The sequence below is a fragment of the Vulpes lagopus genome, chromosome 13 (assembly GCF_018345385.1).
Source record: "Vulpes lagopus strain Blue_001 chromosome 13, ASM1834538v1, whole genome shotgun sequence".
Lineage (NCBI taxonomy): Eukaryota > Metazoa > Chordata > Mammalia > Carnivora > Canidae > Vulpes > Vulpes lagopus.
In genome coordinates, this window is record NC_054836.1 from 6,707,189 (window position 1) to 6,725,547 (window position 18,359).

At 46.8% G+C, this 18,359-nt stretch overlaps 1 protein-coding gene across 5 annotated transcripts in view; it reads right to left on the bottom strand.

Moving 5' to 3' along the window:
* PLXNA4 (plexin A4) overlaps window positions 1-18,359 on the bottom strand; it is a 428,345-nt gene that overhangs the window by 147,232 nt on the left and 262,754 nt on the right. For 4 of the 5 annotated variants that reach the window (XM_041727610.1, XM_041727611.1, XM_041727612.1 and 1 more), the window contains exon 4: window positions 11,546-11,677. In XM_041727610.1, the coding sequence (XP_041583544.1) occupies window positions 11,546-11,677 (132 nt within the window). Of the gene's footprint in view, window positions 1-8,814; window positions 9,030-11,545; window positions 11,678-18,359 lie in introns of those variants that run through there. The other variant, XM_041727613.1, reaches the window with a different exon arrangement.

The window sequence follows — 18,359 nt, forward strand, 5'->3', positions numbered from 1 at the left end:
AACACCAGGGGCCTGACATGCCCCAGAGGAGACAGAAGTGAGTTTATGAATGATAGAAGTAAAAATACTATGGGTGAAATTTAAAAAAATAAAACTCAGACATCATTCTACTAGACCAGCAGCCTGAAAACAATAAAGAGGAAAGGTAAGATTTATTGAGCCCTTGTTATGCGCCAGGCACTGCACTAAGAATTTTATATGTGCTTTCTGATTTACTCATTGTCACCACCCAGGCGGTGGGCACTAGCAACTGTTGAGAAAATGAAAGTACTCAGAGATTAAATAACTTGCCCAGAGTCTTATAGGTATCAAGTGGCAGAGCTAGGACCAAAAACAAGGGCCGGTGGTTCCAGCTCCTGCTCTGAACCACCTTCAAGTCATCCAGCAGGTAACCAGATAACCTTCAGGATCAGCTCAGAATCCTTTCTAAGGAGGACGTACCTATTTCTTTGCTTGCGTCGCAGTCTTTTGCTGCTGTGCAAAACTTCAAATAAATATCCAGATAGTCTCCCCCTCAACAATTATGCATTTCCTTGAACGATGGCATTGTCTTTGAGTCAGTTTCAAATTCACATCTCCATTGTCTATGCAAAATATCTGAAATGCACTTAAGAGACTCAGATCAGAGTCTCTTTTTTTTTTTTTCTTTTTTTTTTTTTTTAGTAAGAGATCAGTTTATGGTTAACGGTATGGGACAGACTGGGAAGGTACCAGGGCCCATAGTAATGAGCTTCCCAGGAATAGACTGACAGACTTACAAGTAAACAGAGGGGCAGGGAAACAAAGCCAAATGGCTGAGAGACCCAGGCCCAGCCTCGGTGGCTGTACCTGGGCCCTAGTTCCAGTTCTGCCCTGGGAACCTGGGGGATGAGCAGGACCTACAGGTGCCTCAGTTCTTGTAAGGCTCCCATCTCCTCACTCCCTCCTGTCCCCTACCAGCAGGCTGGGACTTCTCACATGTGGTGTATTTCCAGGGCTAGGGAATGGCTGGTCTGGGGGTGGGATATAATCCTGCCATTTGTAATTTCTCCTTTTATGCCTATATTGCATTTGGTAAAGTCATGTGGCATCACTAATGCCAACTAGTCATCTTGAACAATGGCACAAATTAACATGCATCTATTTACTTTTGAAAATGTCTCATCAATATTCAAACTGAGTACACAGTTCACTTAAGTATCCAATATTCCCAGCCTCTCTTTCTGCAGAACTCAAGCACGAGTCGATGAATCTCCCAGAACGGAACCACTTCCATTCAGATGTCATCCCCAAGAGCACAGGGGCGTGGGCTAGGATGGTAGGAGTCAGCTTCCATCCACAGCCACCTGAGGTAGTAGGATACAGGAGCTGAGTAGGACCCACAGAATCGAGAACTATCTTGGGAAACACTCTAAGAGCTCTGGCCTCTAGACCAGAGTCCTCATGAGACTACACAAATGCACAAGGAGACTGTGCTCTTCAGGCTGACATTCTGTCCTCCACCCTACCCAGCTCTAACTATATGAGGATGCTGGATTTCCAGGGTAATCCTCACTGTAGGACAGCTTTTGTTTCAATGCCCTGCAGGCTGGACTTTGCTCCCAGCTCACCCCTAACAGAGGCTCCCAGAGCAGTGCCTTCCTTTTGCTTTCTTCTATTCTGTGCAGGGCCTATACCTGGGCTGGGAGCGCACGCAGTGGGCACTTGATTAACACACATGGTGGGAGGAAGGACCTGGAAGGTGGCAGAGATGCAGGCCCTAGCCCTGTTTGCCCACACTGTTGGAGTCTCTTCACATGCTGCTAAGTGGAATATTGCAGGTAGTTGTCTTTGAAATGGCCCTTCGAGTGCCCCGATGGTCTCGGGATGCCGGCACCGAGTGGAGAGGAGATGTGACTGTCAGGGCAATTGCCGGAGACAGACGCTTAATGGAGCTCAGGATCAGGAGCTGCCAAGGCTTTCCCCTAATCACCTGCCCCTCAGATCTCCTCGTCCTTCCTCCCGCACCACCCCCTCCTCTTTCCCCTGCTGCCCTCTTTCCAGACTAGGTCTTCTGGTGTTCTGAGCAGAGGGAAGGGATATAAGCCATTCCCTGTCTGCCTTATAGGTCCTGAGAGATGAGGAGTCAGCAGACGTTTTGGGTGCCCAATCTGTGATGATCCCAAGTCCACTAGAACTGGACTCAAACACACTAGAACTCCTCCCCGCCTCCACCCCCCCGAGTGGAAGTAGAGCACAGAGGAAAACCCACCCAGCCCTGTAGAGGCTGCACAGCTCTGTTGATTGGGGTGGGAGACTGCAGGCTCCTGGCCCTTCGGTCTCCTGGAGGGCAGCCCCAGCAGGTATGCAGGGAATGTTCGGCCTTAGGGGTCATCCGAGGGGCTTCTAAATGGACAGGGGGCATGGGTGTCAGAGCGCCCTGACACCCATGCCCCCCTGGGGAGCTGGTGCCCAGAGATGAACCACCCTTTGGCTACCAAAGTGGTGGTAATAATAATGATAATGATGGAGAGAGCTCCCACCACTTGCTGAAAGCCTGCTACATGCTAGGCACCTTCAGATCTCACCTTTGATGCTTTCCCCTGAAAGGTGGTTATTATCATTTGCATTTTACACATGAAGAAACCGAAGTGTGAACTGCATGCATGATTTGGTCCAGTGGCAGAGCTGGTGAGCGTGCAAAGGGCCGGGATGAGAACCCAAGTTCATGTCTTGCGGTCTCCCTCCTACACACAGTCACCCCATCTGAGAAATGCCAGGCCACTGTCATTTCTCCTCTTGGGGAGGTTACTGGACTCGATCATATTCAGGTGTCCGAGGCTTTATGCCTCTGTGAGTGACCACTTAGAAACACATCTACTGGAAAAGGAGGGGGCTCGACTGCCTCCTCTCTCGATGAGATGGGTTGACTGTGTCTGGGGCCCCACGTACCCCAAGAGGCTCTAGAATAGAGGCTGCAAGGCAGCTGTTGTCTTAACCTGTATCGGGCTACAAGTAAGGCGGAAGAAGCCAGGACACCTCTTCCATGGAGCGGTGGGGTGATTCTGAGTTCCTACTGTCACCCCCACTGCCTCATTCAGCCCTCTACCCTCGGCAAGCCCCTTTGTCTTCTGAGGCTCATTTTGGAGGTTAAGAAGTCAGGTATAGAACTTTCCTGATGACAAGACCAGAAGGTAAAGAGCATCTCCTGCCCCCACAGACAGCTCCGTGTCCCTCTTGGGAAGAGGGGCTGCAGAAGACACTGCATGAGGAGCTGAGCTGGATTCTAACCTGGCTCCCTGGCCAGCGTGCTGTGTGACACTGGACAAGCCATTCACTTCTTGGGGCTTCGGCTTGCTCCTCAGTCATACTGCAACAGGAAAAGTCTGCAGGAGAGAGGTGGACCCAAATAAGCCTCGAGCACTTTTCTAGTTCTGGGATTTCCTGATGCTGGGGAGAAGCCGGGCTGCCAGCACCTAGGGAGTCATTTTCCCTGTCTGGGTCCCTCTGGTTCTGTGACAGTAAAATGGAGACGGTCTCTGCCTTTCTTGAGAGGAGGTGAGAAGTGGGAGCATCTCAGTAATGACACGCTGGAACCCGCAGGATCAGCTGCAGACAAACGGGAAGGCCTCCGTCTGAGTGAAGTTGGGTGACACACGGCAGCACCTTCCTCTTTCCTCCCAGGGCCCGAGGGGGCTCCGATGCCTGTCACTCACTCCAAGGTCCCTGCTTCAGTTTCTCTCCCAGGAGCCCTCAGAGCAGCTGGGTCTGGGCCCCAGGAGCACACGTCCAAGCGGGCTTGTCACAGTGTCAGCCCTCCAGACACACTGCCACACACAGCTGTGTCCCCTGCAGGGTCAGGCAGAGCGACGCCAGGCCGTGTCACCATGGAGGGACCTCACGAGGCACGCGCCCTGGACCCAGTGCCCGGAGACTCAGAATCTTTCTTCCAGGAGCCCAGCGGGGGCGGAAACCATCTCCACGCTGCACCATGTGTGATGAGGTGGGGGTGTGCAGACACCCGAGATTGCCAGGCTTCACGTCGGCTGCCCTCAGGACACTTCCGGGAGGCAGGATGGGGATGGGAGGGACACTGAGGCAGAAAGAAGCAGTAATGGCCCCCTATACACAGCAGATGCACCATCCAGTTTGGGGTTCCGGCCCCAAATGGCTCGAGCCTGTCTTGGACTACCCTACCACCTTTCCTTTGAAGCAAACTTCCCAGCACAAGTCAACATGGTAAAAATCCCAGTCACGAAAGGGCCCTCTCACCAATTTCGTCCCAACAGGCACACTTGAGCAGCCCCGCTTCACGACCCCGGGCAAAGAACTTGAACAGAAACACAAAGAACAGGGAAGACGGTAGGACAACAGGCCTCCGTTCACCCCGTTTACACACTACATCTCTCTGGGAAGACTTCTCCGACCACCATTTAGAATGGCAACTCCCTCTGGGTCGTAGGGCAGGTCTATTTTTAACTCTTTGAGGAACCTCCACACCGTTTCCCAGAGTGGCTGCACCAGTTCACATTCCCACCAACAGTGCAAGAGGGTTCCCTTTTCTCCGCATCCTCTCCAACACTTGTGGTTTCCTGCCTTGTTAATTTTCCCCATTCTCACTGGTATGAGGTGGTATCTCATTGTGGTTTTGATTTGTATTTCCCTGATGGCAAGTGATGCAGAGCATTTTCTCATGTGCGTGTTGGCCATGTCCATGTCTTCCTCTGTGAGATTTCTCTTCATGTCTTTTGCCCATTTCATGATTGGATTGTTTGTTTCTTTGCTGTTGAGTTTAATAAGTTCTTTATAGATCTTGGAAACTAGCCCTTTATCTGATAGGTCATTGGCAAATATCTTCTCCAATTCTGTGGGTTGTCTTGTAGTTTTGTTGACTGTATCCCTTGCTGTGCAGAAATTTCTTATCTTGACGAAGTCCAATAATTCATTTTTGCTTTTGTTTCCCTTGCCTTCATGGATATATCTTGTAGAAAGTTGTGTGGCCAAGTTCAAAAAGGGTGTTGCCTGTGTTCTCCTCTAGGATTTTGATGGAATCTTGTCTCACATTTAGATCTTTTATCCATTTTGAGTTTATCTTTGTGTATGGTGCAAGAGAGTGGTCCAGTTTCATTCTTCTGCATGTGGCTGTCCCCAATTTTCCCAGAAGCATTTATTGAAGAGACTGTCCTTTTTCCAGTGGATATTCTTTTCTCTTTTGTTGAATATTAGTTGACCATAGAGTTGGGGGCCCATTTCTGGATTCTCTATTCTGTTCCATTGATCTATGTGTCTGTTTTTGCACCAGTACCACACTGTCTTGATGATCACAGCTTTGTAGTACAACCTGAAATCTAGCATTGTGATGCCCCAGGCTCTGATTTTCTTTTTCAATATTCCCCTGGCTATTCAGGGTCTTTTCTGCTGGGGATTTACCCAAAGATACAGATGCAGTGAAAAACTGAGACACCTGCACCCCGATGTTTATAGCAGCAGTATCCACAATAGCCAAACTGTGGAAGGAGCCTCGGTGTCCATCGAAAGATGATGGATAAAGAAGATGTGGTTTATGTATACAATGGAATATTACTCAGCCATTAGAAACGACAAATACCCACCATTTACACTGACGTAGATGGAACTGGAGGGTATTATGCTGAGTGAAGTAAATCAATCGGAGAAGGACAATCATCATATGGTCTCATTCATATGGGGAATATAAGAAATAGTGAAAGGGATCATAGGGGAAAGGAGGGAAAATGAGTGGGAAAAATCAGTGAGGGTGACAAAACATGAGAGACTCCTAACTCTGGGAAACAAACAAGGGGTGGTGGAAGGGGAGGTGGGCAGGGGGATGGGGTGACTGGGTGACAGGCACTGAGGGGGGCACTTGACAGGATGAACACTGGGTGTTATACTACATGTTGGCAAATCAAACTCCAATAAAAAAAATACAAAAAAAAAAAAAAGAAAGAAAATGGCAATTCTCTTGCTTTGACTAGAACTCCAGATCCCACTTACCCTGGCCCATGTCCTTTTGCCCCTGGTCTACTGCATAATTTACCCAGTCCATCGGTGGCTTCTCTGCCGTGTCCCCTTCCTTTTTTTTTCTTTTTTTAAAAAAGATGTTATTTATTTATTCATGAGAGACACAGAGAAAGGGGGGGCAGAGACACAAGCAGAGGGAGAAGCAGGCTCCATGCAGGGAGTGGGATGCAGGACTCGATCCTGGGACTCCAGGATCACGCCCTGCGCTGACGGCAAGCGCTAAACCACTGAGCCACCCAGGCTGCCTTTGTGTCCCCTTCCTAAAACTGCAAGCCCTTACAGTCAAAGTTTTTATCTGTTTCTTTCCCCTTTTGTCCCCAGTGCCTGGGCTAACGCCTGGCACATGGTAGATGGTTAGTGAATATTCGTTGAGTGAATGAATGACTCAGGTGTGGGTAATATGTTGTAAAGCAAGATGGCCCTCTCTACTTGACCACTGGATTGTGCTGGAAGGAACCAAGGAGAGCTGCCCCACCTGGCCCTGCCTTCCTAGGAACTCAGAGCAGGTGGACCCACCTCCAGACCCACCTCCTCAGTACCCACAGGCATCTTGTCCTGGATCACAGCTAGGACCCGAGTGTCACCTGCTCATGAGAGTGTCCTCAAGCCTGGGCCTGGAAGCAGGCCCAGCAGGTCAATAGGAGTCGGTAAAACAAAGAACGCCATGAAAGATGGCTTTGGCCCAGACACAATGGAAGTGTGTCTTCAAAACAGAAACATGTGTCTGGTGCCTCTGGCCTTCAGGCAGGGGAGGGCTGGGGTGTGAAATGGCCAAGATGCTGAATGTGCCACTTGGTCTGGGGCCTATCAAAGAGACTTGCCTTATGTGGGGGACAGCTGCTTCTTCCCCGATGGGGGTTGCTCCAGGGCACCTGAGGACAGCCCAGCTCTACCACCTCATCTCATTCATCTGCCTCGCTGACATTTTTTCTCACTTCCCTCCCATTGCTTTGGCAGGTTTTTATCACAGCAGTTTCAATGTGTGTAGACATTCCCTTGGGAGAACTGGAGTCGTAGTAAATACACACTGTAGACATACACACAGACATGTATGAAGCAAGAAGGAGGCTGATGGGAGACACACAGGCAGGGGCGGACACAGGGGCGGTGTGCACACACACACATTCTACGGATAGGTCATTGTCCAGGGGTACACTCCCTCCAACACACCCAGGACAAGTACAAATGGAAAGTGAAAGCCTCACTGGGTGAGAAATAAAGAGGAACTCACATATTCCTAATAGCACAAATAATATCCTGGCTTGGGATTATTCAATTTGCAAATCATCATAACAGTTTGGTGTTCACTCACTTCTAGATGCTGAGCCAAGCCCTTTCTACGGGCATTAGCTCATCTGGCCTGTGTCAGTGCCCAAAGGGATCAATACCATTTACTATATTCCCATTTCACAGACCACACGCTGAGGCACGGTCTCTCTCCCAGGGCATCACCTGCTATCTCCCACTCCTCGTTCCAAGGCAGTCCTTCTGCATCCTCAGAAATGCCATGGCGTGTTCCCATCACCCGCCTCTGTGCTAGCTATTCCTTCTGCCTGGATGAGGATTTGCTACCAGTTGCCTCCTGACACTTCACTTGACCCTTCTTTCTGCTCAAAAGTTTCCTTGTTAGGAGGCTTTCTCTGACAACCTTCCTTTTTTTTAGGTTTATTTTTTCATTTTTTTAAAAGATTTTATTTATTTATTCATGAGAGACACACAGATAGAGGTAGAGACACAGGCAGAGGGAGAAGCAGGCTCCATTCAGGGGACCCGTTGCAGGACTTGATCCCAGGACCCTGGGATCATGCCTTGAGCCAAGGGCAGATGCTCAACCGCTGAGCCACCCAGGTGCCCCTCTGACAACCTTCCTTAAAGAGCATTCCCCACCATATTCCTGGCCACCACCTCATTCCCACTGGATCTGTTAAATTTTTCATTGTATTCATCAGCATGTGAGATACACCATTCATTCACTTACTCATTTGTGATCTTGTGTCTCTACCTAAAATATAAGCACTAACAGGGCAGGGATTTTGTCTGTCTTGTTCCTCACAGAATCCCTAGTATCTAGAGAGTGGCTGCTTCACAGTAGGTGCTCAATAATTGTTAGTATTGAATGAATAAATGGGGTACTGAGAGGGTTAGGAACTTGTCTATGGTCACAGAGCCAGGAAATATACCGTATTTGTATGCGTACATGTGTGTACACACACACACACACACACACACACACACACACACACAAACCTCCTACTCTCCACTTCTACCTCTACTAGTTATACCATCCTTACCTTTTCCACCCCTCTAATCACATGGCTGGCTCCCGAGACAACCAACACCCCACTCACCCCCCTCCTTCTTTAGGGGATTTCCAAAAGTCACCAAACCTACAAAAATTCAGTGGTGGCTGAAAGGGGTTTATTACAAATAACAAGACACCCTTTTCAGTTTTATGGGTCCTGAAGATTTCAGGAACTGAGGACAGGAGACCAAATACTATAACAAAAGATTCTCTCATTGCTCTTGTCACTCAGGAAATTCCATGGGTTTTAGTAGCCCAGTGCCAGAAATGGGGATGAAGACTAAATATATGTTTCTTATTATAAGCCACAATATCACAATTAGGCATTATATATGACTAGCACATCAGATCTATAATAGTACTATGTAAGAGGTGGTTAAATTAGGCTATTGAGGTTTAAACAGTATGTTTATTTAAATAAAAACACAAAGCAAAAAATAGTTCAGGGCAGGATAAAAGTTATGGTGGTGATAAACAGATGACTGAGGTTTGGGAGATACTTCCTTTGTCCGAAGTATGGTCTTCTGATTATATATATAAGTTTAAACTTGGGAATTAAGATAAGCAGCAGATGATTTGTATCGGTCCCTCTCTTTTCCAATTCTGGGTCAATGATGACAATGGGGATTCATTCATTCATTCATCAAATAATTATCAATATCAAAGGTGTAGGTGAGGTGAGTTTTAGACAAAGAAGACATAGGGTGGCCCTCAAGCTGCTGACAGTCTGGTAAGAGAGAAAGACATCCCAGTGTGAGAAGAGCTACCAAAGAGTTGTCTACCCAGAAGTCATCAATCACTCATGGTAGAATGTGGCAGCACAGCTCAGTTTTGATGGATAACGCAAAACTAGCCAGATGAGAAAGGGAAGTGCCCTCCGAGCAGAGCAGACATCATTGCTGAGCTTATACAGACTGACCTGTAGACTCAGCGCTGCAAAGTGCTCTGACACAGCATGGCCGACACCAACCCATCAGCTGACAGACGCTGGAATAGCTCTAGAATATTTACTGAGTGCTCTTGCCTGCAGCTCTACTTGGTATGCCCAGTCAATAAAGCAGATTGTGGGTTCTTGATCTACTTTTACTGGGACTGAATCCCTGCCCACCTCAGCCTCCATCTGAACTCCTAAGCTCCATACCTGATAGGTCACCCAGAATCTTGGTGCCCCCACTTGCCTCACTTCAAACACGGGCAATGTCCAGACCCTCCTGTTGCAGAGCTTCCAATCACCAAGCCCTTACTCTGTGCTGGGCTTGTTACATGCACTGTATCATTTGATCCTTGGGACACTATCGGATGTTATTATTACTTCCATGCAATGGTTGAGTATGCTAAGTCTTAAAGAGGTTACGGAACTTACCTGAAATTATACTTAGTAAACGGTGGAGCTAAGGTTCATGCTCAGGTATTCTTACACCAAAGCCTGTGCACTTAACCATTTTGTTGTACTACCGCTCCCCACATAAAGAATGTGCAAACCCACTGGATACCAGGGTTGGGCCAGCTGTTGGGCCAGCAGGCTGCCCTCCATCTCAGCGAGGAGCAGCCCCAGAATAGATGAATGCCCTGGCCCCATCCATTCCTGCCATCCTTTCTTTTCCAATAATCCAGAGCTTCCAGTGGACCTCATTCTCCAAGCCTGAGTGGGCACTGACCACTGACTGCTCTCAGGAAAGCAGAATGGCAGAGGACAAAGAGCTCACAATCCCAACTCAGTTATCAGAGGGGGCTCCACATAGCTTATATTTTCCATCTTTGGAAGTTCTTCAAGTTCCAGGTTCAGAGATCCTGGCTTACAGGTAAGGCAAGACATCCTGAAATACTTAATGTCCTGTGGAGGTACTGGGTCTTCTCCAAAGGATTCATTCTACTAAGGAAAGCTGCTTTCCCTCAGTATCTAGGGCCTCAACGGTAGGCAGGGTGTGTGGGATGTGGGCCCCATTGAAAAAGAGCAAGGAATGAAAGCAGAGGAGCAGCCTCATACCCTGTCCTGTCTCTTGGGGTAAAATGTGCCTCTGTTGGCCCCACATCAGGCAATCCCCAGACCAGGGCAGCCTCCACGAAGGCACCACAATGGGTCCCAGTGTGGCTGAGTGGGGAGTCCCACACCGAGAGAAGATGTCATCGAGCTCTTGGGGAGGATGGAGCTGCTGTGGGCTGCCAAGGCATAATGCACAAGCCCTGTGGGTGGCATAATGTGGTATTCATCTCCTTCCCTATGCGGAGAGGGGACAGACAGAACAATCCAGACTCTGTCGGCAAGGTCCTCTGGGGAGTTCAGGCCTCACTAATGAAGATGAATAAGAGATGGGATCTGCCCCTCATGGCTGCTGCCTTTGTCACATACATATTCATGGACTGGAGCGACAGCTCCTGGGAATGACCCAGCCAACATAGAGATGAGAGAGGCAAGGTGTGGCAGCGCTAATCCACCCTTGAGGGGGTAGTGCTTGTGGGGTGGAGCACTCTGGTCTGTGAATTAGGGCACTCCCAGAAATACTCTTGAATATATGGAATTTGCAAGCTGATATTTATACCTTTGCCTGCTATAGACATATGAGCCCTGGTATAAGCCAAGGAGCCTTGAAGAACTTACTTAGTACTCAGCGGAGTTCCAGGAACAAAGTCCAACTTTGCTACTTCCTACTCAGTATCAGTTAACAGTAATTCCTGCACCCTCCCTCTTCTGCCTGGCTTGGCCTCAAGGAATTTGCTGGAACTTCATGCTAGAGTTATAAGGTATACACAAAGGCTCAGAACATATGCTGTATCGTCTCACTTCACACACACAAACCCTGTTTTTTTTTTAATCTCCATCCATTTGACCATTCTGTGATGTTACCTCAACCAAGATTTTTGGGCAACTCATCCTTGCCTACCATAGAAGGTGACCTTGGTAGGAGATTATACTTTGTGTAGGGAAATCTGGACCAAAAAAAGTGGGCATCTGTACCGTGTCTCTTCAAAAGAGAGTAAAGGTTGGCCCTGAATCTATACTCACCCATCACTTTGAAGGTAGTGGATTTGTTCTAGACTCCCAGATGTTTTGATATTTTAAATGCTTTATTCCCTGTTTCAGGGCACTCAGCCTCAGTCCCCAGGCAGCATAACCAAAAAGATACACACTGAGCCAAATAAATCAAATGCCTTCTCTGCAGCTGGCCTCCCGTAGGTTTCCACTGAGCCACAGGCTAGTACTTAGCAGCAAAACAAATGTCTAACAGAGCCCAAGAGCCTTACCTGCCTTTCTGACATGATGTAGAGTTGCTCGTGGTCCTTGGAGAAGGCCATATCCCGGAGGACTGGGCCGGGGTCCACCACCTGCACAGTCTCATACTGGAGGGCATTGCCCCGGGGCCCATCCACCCGGATCTGTGGAGAAGAGGAAGAAGAGAGATGATATGAGTTCAGATCCTACACTGCCTGAAGTCCAGCATCAGCCCCGACACCCTCCCAACAGCTAAGGGAGAGGCAGGGAGCTCTGCCCCCAAGGCCAGGCCATGAGGAGCTGGGGTGAGAAGCCCCCCATGGGCCTCCTGGTGGGAAAAGCAAAGAGAAGGGAAGGCAGGGAGACCAAACCAGGTATCACAAAGCACCTAGTGTCATCCTCTCTGGCTCTCTCTGCCTCAGGCTTTAGTCTTTGAGGCTTGGCTTATAGTCTTCAGAGAGGAGGATAGGGTTGGTATTAGGGAGCAGGGACTGGGAATTGGGTAAACAGTAGGTAACTGAAGCTGCCTCACATGAGAGTGTCATCATGTAACAGAAAGGCGATAGATATTATTTGTTAGATTTGTTCTCAGAAAATAATTGGGTGTAAGGATGCAGGCTCATTCTTTGAAAAGGCTACCCAGCTATCACTGCCACATATTTTTGTTTGTTTGTTTGTTTTTTCTTTTTTAATAAGCATTTTATTTTAGACCACTTTTACATTTATAGAAAACTTATAAAGACAGTAGAGAGAGATCCCATATACCCCACATCCAGTTTCCCCTGTTATTAATACCTAACATTAGTATGGCACATCTTTGAGGGGAACCAGGCAGGGTGCCAACTCCAGAAGTTTCACACTGAGTGGACTCATTCTGGCCATTAAACCATAGGCTTCTGCTTCAGGCTTAGGACTAGATGTAGGTCTTGAAACCTCCTAGAGGTTCTATTCACATCCCCAGGGAAGGGGACATGAGCATTCCAGGAAAATGCACGTTGATCATGAGTCATCTCCAAACTTCCGAGAACACTTAGCACGGCAGATCACCTCTGGGCCATCCACAGGCCTTCCTAGAACTGCTTGCACAACGCAGAGACAGCCAGGACAGACTTTTGCCCACGCTCCCCCGTAGTGGATGACAAATCTAGACAGCAGCTTCCCAATGCCACATGGTGCTCATCTGACCTGGGGTGCTGGCCCAGGTCTCTAGAATCAGAATCACTAGGAATTAGGAGCCTGAGCTCATAGATTCAATGCAATCGCTGCCCAGTACTAACAATGGCACCCACCTAGGTTGGGATCAAACATCCAGAGGGAGACAGGGAGAGGCAATAGCTAGAGGATCACCAAACTTGAGTCAATGCCACTTGTAGAAGACTCCATAAGGTACCCACAGTGTAATTTTAGAGGTTTCAGTAACAAAACTAAAGAAAAAATTATATTCCATATATTCCCATAATGCACTCTTACTTTTAATTTTTAATATTTAATTTTTAGCCTCTCATGAGATCAAGGAGAAGAGAAGTTATTCAGAGCAAATAAATTACAGAAGGGACACCACATTAACATCTACTGATGATATCAATTCATCTGAAAGTCTGCTGCCTCTCGTTTCTGTTGAATTCACCGAACTCTCACACTAGGTTATTTTGTGATTTGTGTGTTTGCTTTAAGGTTTGTTCCAGGCTCGGTTTGTTTGTTTTCCTCTTAAGCACTATTTTTAAGCCCTTCCTAGACATCAGGCACTAAGAAATGGTTTTGCACATAATTCCTTATTGGTGTAATCCTCTCAATCCTGCGGGCTTAGTGGTCATTTGTCCTGACTTTGCACGGCCTCCCCAGCATCCATTCCACCCTCTGTCACCTTAGGGGCAAGACAGGATCCACCCCCTGCGTCCCCTGGGGGGGTGCTCCCAATAGGGCACAAGCAAATCAGTTTAATCTCACTCTGTTGCCACAGTGATTGAGAGAAAGCAGGTCCAAGCCATCAACATGTGCACTCAGAGCAAAGCAGGGACAAATAGTGTTTGGTGATCAGGCAAGAGAGAATTTCTCCTCACCCTCAGTAGGTCAAAAAGACAGCTAGCTCTAAGAACTGCGGGCAGCCCTCTTGTCATAAAGAGGGGAGTTGAAACCAGGAAAGGTTTAGGTACAGAGATGGGGAAAAAAATTAGTCTTTGGTGATGTCCCTGAGCCACTGAATCAAACTGACCCCAAAGCCTGCCCTATGTCAGAATTTTCTAGTTACTCAAGTTATTTCCTTATTGTTAAAAGAATAAAAAGACCTTTTTTTTTTTTTTTTTTTTTTTTTGCAACATCAAAAGTCCTAACTGCTATACTGATACAAAAGATGAGGAAAATGAGACAGGGGTGCACTAAACAATTAGCCTGAGCTATAAAATCTGGAGACAGGGTTCCTGAGTGGCTCAGTGGTTGAGCATCTGCCTTCGGCTCAGGACATGATCCCAGGGTCCTGGGATCGAGTTCCGCGTTGGGATCCCTGCAGGGAGCCTGCTTCTCCCTCTGCCTGTGTCTCTGCCTCTCTCTTTCTGTATCTCTCATGAATCAATAAATAAAATCTTTTAAAAAAAAACTGGGGACAGTATTAGAATTAGGTTCAACTCTGAAGTCCATGTTTTTCCTACCACCCATTACATGAGATCTTGTTCCTTGGTGGGTTTCATGTTTACCCCCTGAGGCATGCCACCTAGATAAAGGTAGGGGGCTGAGGTCAGGGTCTCTGGTCTATACAGTTCCAGACACTTTTGCCAGTCATTCCTGATTCTGATGCTGAAATATTTGAGCTTGACAAATATTTATTTAAAAAATGAAGAAATATAAGAAAGCAATTAAAACTCCTCTCTGCTGATTTCTCATGAAGCTCACTAAGACAAAAACAAAATCAAAAACCGATAAAGGAATGAAAGGGAATAATTTTAGCTCTGAAAATCAAAATGCCTCAGATTCCAGTAGCCCTCCTGCTTCTGTGCCCACCCCCATGCCACCAGATGTCTATCCTGGACAGGTCCTTCCTTAATCTGAATGAAATGAGAGTTCATGCAAAACCAATTGGGATTACCACCCAAGTCTGACCGCGTGGCGATGGCCTTGGCCCCCAGCCCAGCCAGGCTTCATCCCCAGCTGTGAGTCACCTCTGGAGCTGCAGCATAAGAACTACAAGAGTGATACTGAGCATGCTGGCTGGTCTCCAGCCCCCTAAGGCTGCCAGCAGGAGCAGGCTGCCCTAGGAAATGCTGGTGGATCTGAGTCCATTCCAGTGCCCATGGTCTGATCCCCAAGGGAAATTAGATTCAGTTCCTGATCAATCTTCTTTATCATTGGGCCCCAACCCCCTGCTCTTTAGCACAGGTGATGTGCTGGATGTCGGTGGACATCAGAAAAAACTGGGTGAGCTAGGGCAGGGACAGAGGGACATACCCAGGAGGACCTAGGGCAAGTTTTCATGGGCCTTCCCCAGGGAGGCAGGATGGGGTTATGGTACCCCCTTCCACACTCTGCCTGGGCGGGGTGGGGGGGAAGCAGTAATTAGAAAGGCAGGCTTCCCCACACCCCTCTATAGTCCACTTCTTATTTCAGAAAGCAGAAAGGAAAGCATTCATTCATCCATCTGTTGGAAGAATCTCACACAGATCTTGGATAAGAGGAGTTTGTGGTAGAAATGGCTGAATGATGGATAATCATCAAATTTAGGTAGGATGGCTCAGCTGCTGGCTCCTTGGGCTTCATGTAAACAATAGCAACAAGAACTGCTAATAACTGTGTGGCTACCACGTGTCAGGTCTGATGCAGGCTTTTTACATATATTAACTTCCCATAACTCTGCAAAGTAAGCATTAACATCCCATTTACAGGTGAAGCACAGAGAGGTTTAGTAACTTGTTCATGGTCACACATTGAGCAAATGGCGTGGCCTCAACCCATACCAAGGTCTGACTGATTCTGCCCATGCCTCCGTGTGTTCATGTACTCTACTAACGCATGTTGAACCAGGTTCTTTTGGCTGTATAAACCTATATCCCTTCTGGAAGTGAAAGTAGTTGATGTCAACCAAAGTAGTTGATGTTAAACAAACACCACCCCAGGAGTGCCAGAGGGACCATGTCTGCGCCTACTGCAGTTCTTTTGGGAAAGAATCATGCATATGAATGAAGACGATGCTGTTATAAATTTTCTTTTTTTTTTCTTTTTTCTTTTTTTGTTGTTGTAAATTTTCAAATAATGATCCCTTATATTTTTGTTTTCTACCTTGCACAGCATTCTTAAATAATACTGTCTCATCTGGTGGCTGTAGGATTTTTATGATGTTGACTACTAGTATAACTGTTCTCATTTTGCTGATGAAGAAACTGAGGTGGAGGCTGTTCTGTGCATTACCTGAAGTTCAGTGAAAAACCAGTAACAGTCAGGACTAGAACTCAGGGCTCCCGATTCCTAGCTCAGTGCTTGGCCCTTAGTGATTTAGATTTCCCAAAAGGCTTTGGCAAGTTTCCATGCGAAAAGACATTTAAAAATAATGAGTCTCTGTGGGACTTTGGGCAGTTTGACCGTGGAGAGAGAATCGACTTAGAGGCAGAAGAAGACATGTTTCTGCATGGAAGAGTGGGACCGGGGGCATTTCCCAAGTGCTGGTGTTATGACTTATCTTATTTAATATTTTGTATAAGTGGTCTAGAGGAGGGAGCTAGAAGATAAGCAGATGAATCTAAGCTCTTTGGGATAGCAAGAAGGCCAATGATGGAGATGGACTACAGAAAAATGGTATATCCTCAGCAAGCACTGGGGAGGAGAGCGGCACATGGCTAAAAAGGCTGGGACCGTGCATCTCACGGGAGCGGAGACTCGGCCTTGTAGCTCCACTGCCCAGCATGGCACCCAGGACACGGTTGGTGCTCACTAAGTAGTCACTGATAGGTGTGGGCAAGGGTGTGGGGAAAAGGGAACTCTTGGGCACTGTTGCTGAAAATGAAGATTGGTATAGTCACTATGGGAAACAGTACGGAGGGTCCTCAAAACTAAAAAAAAATAGAACTTCTTTATGATCCAGCAATCCTACTCCTGGGTATTTATTCAAAGGAAACAAAATCAGTATCTCAAAGAGATAACTGCATTCCCATGCTTATTGCAGTATTATTTATAATAGCCAAGATATGGAAACAACCTAAATATCCATTGATGGATGAAAAGATACTATATATATATATATATATATATATACACACACACACGCACAAACACACATATAGATATACATACATGTTATATATGTATATATACAAAACATATATAGATGTATGTATATATGTATATATTTTATATATATATATATATAAATATATATATAAAAGCCTTAAAAAAGAAAGAAATCCTGCCATTTGCAAGCACGTGGATGAACCTGGAGAATATTATGCTATATGAAATAAGCCAGACACAGAAAGACAAATACTGCATGATCTCACTTATATGTGGAATCTAAACTAGTGAGAGTCCTAGAAGCAAAGGCTGGAATAATGGTAGCCAAGGGCTGGGGGTTGAGGAAAATGGGGAGATGTTGGTCAAGTGGCACAAAGTTTCAGTTAGAAGACGAGTAAGCTCTGAAAATCAAACATACAGCAATGTGACTAGAGTTAATAATACTGAATCGTGTGTTTGGAATTTACTAAGAAAGTGGATCTTAAGTGCTCTCATCACACACACACAAGGAAATTGGTTAACTATGTAAAGTGATGGATATGCTAATTAGTTTGATTGTGCCAATTATGTCACAAGACATACAGTTATCAAGTTGTATGCCGTAAATATATATAATTTTTATTTGTCACTTATGCCTTAATAAAGATGGGGAAAATGAGTAGTTATTATATAAATGGTCAACTCCCTGCAGGAAAAAGGAGCCACATTCTACCAATGGGCATGGACTCTTGAGCTGGTCAAGGTGTGATCAAGGAATACTCAACGTGAGAGGCAGGAGGAAGAAAGGAGTGCTCGGTGTCATCATTCACTATTTCCCATACTCCGTGGCAGCCCAAGTGGCCAGCAACATGGCAAGCAGCATTCAAATGGGATTTCAGGGGAAAACCAACAGAAGCCATTCTCCTGGCCAAGTTCACTTGAATACAGAATAGCATGTTCAGTCCACCCCTGATAAGGTAGAAACATAATCCAGATGCCTGCACCTGGAGAACAGCCTAGGAAAGACACCTCAGGCCACAAAGGCATAGTTGAGATCAAAGGAGATGTGTTGGCCAGTGGCTCTGGTTCAGTTGCCAACACAAGAGCCACCCCGAAGCTTGGGAGGTGGTAGCTAAGAACAAACAAGATTTCTTCTTTTACACTATGCAGGTGGTACTTGTGGATCACCTGAGCACTGAGAAAGGATGGACATAGAAGTTGATTTTTTTTTTTTAAGGTAGAAGATGTAAAGAAGCTGATAATGTAAGTTTGGGTGTTTAAACGATGTTATTCTCTGAGGCTAACACCAAGGAGAAGATCAAGTCATGACCCTACATGCCCCCTGACAGAGGCACACTCTGCATTCATTCATCATCCATAGGGCATTCATGGAACGCCACTGTGTTCCAGGCTCAGAGCCAGCTTCGGTAGAAGAAAGGAGGGTCTTTGCCCTGTCCTCTGGGAGGCCTGTCTCCTAAAGGGCTCAGATATCACACACATAAGGCCAAGTGGCGAATGCTACAACCAAAGGTGTTCATCGGCCTCCATTCCCTCTTCCCAGGAGATCTGGCCACTAATTGGAGTGTAACCAGGAATCATTGGCTCAGCCCCAACGGAGACTTCAGGGAGCGGGTGTGCACCATACAGACAAAAGGG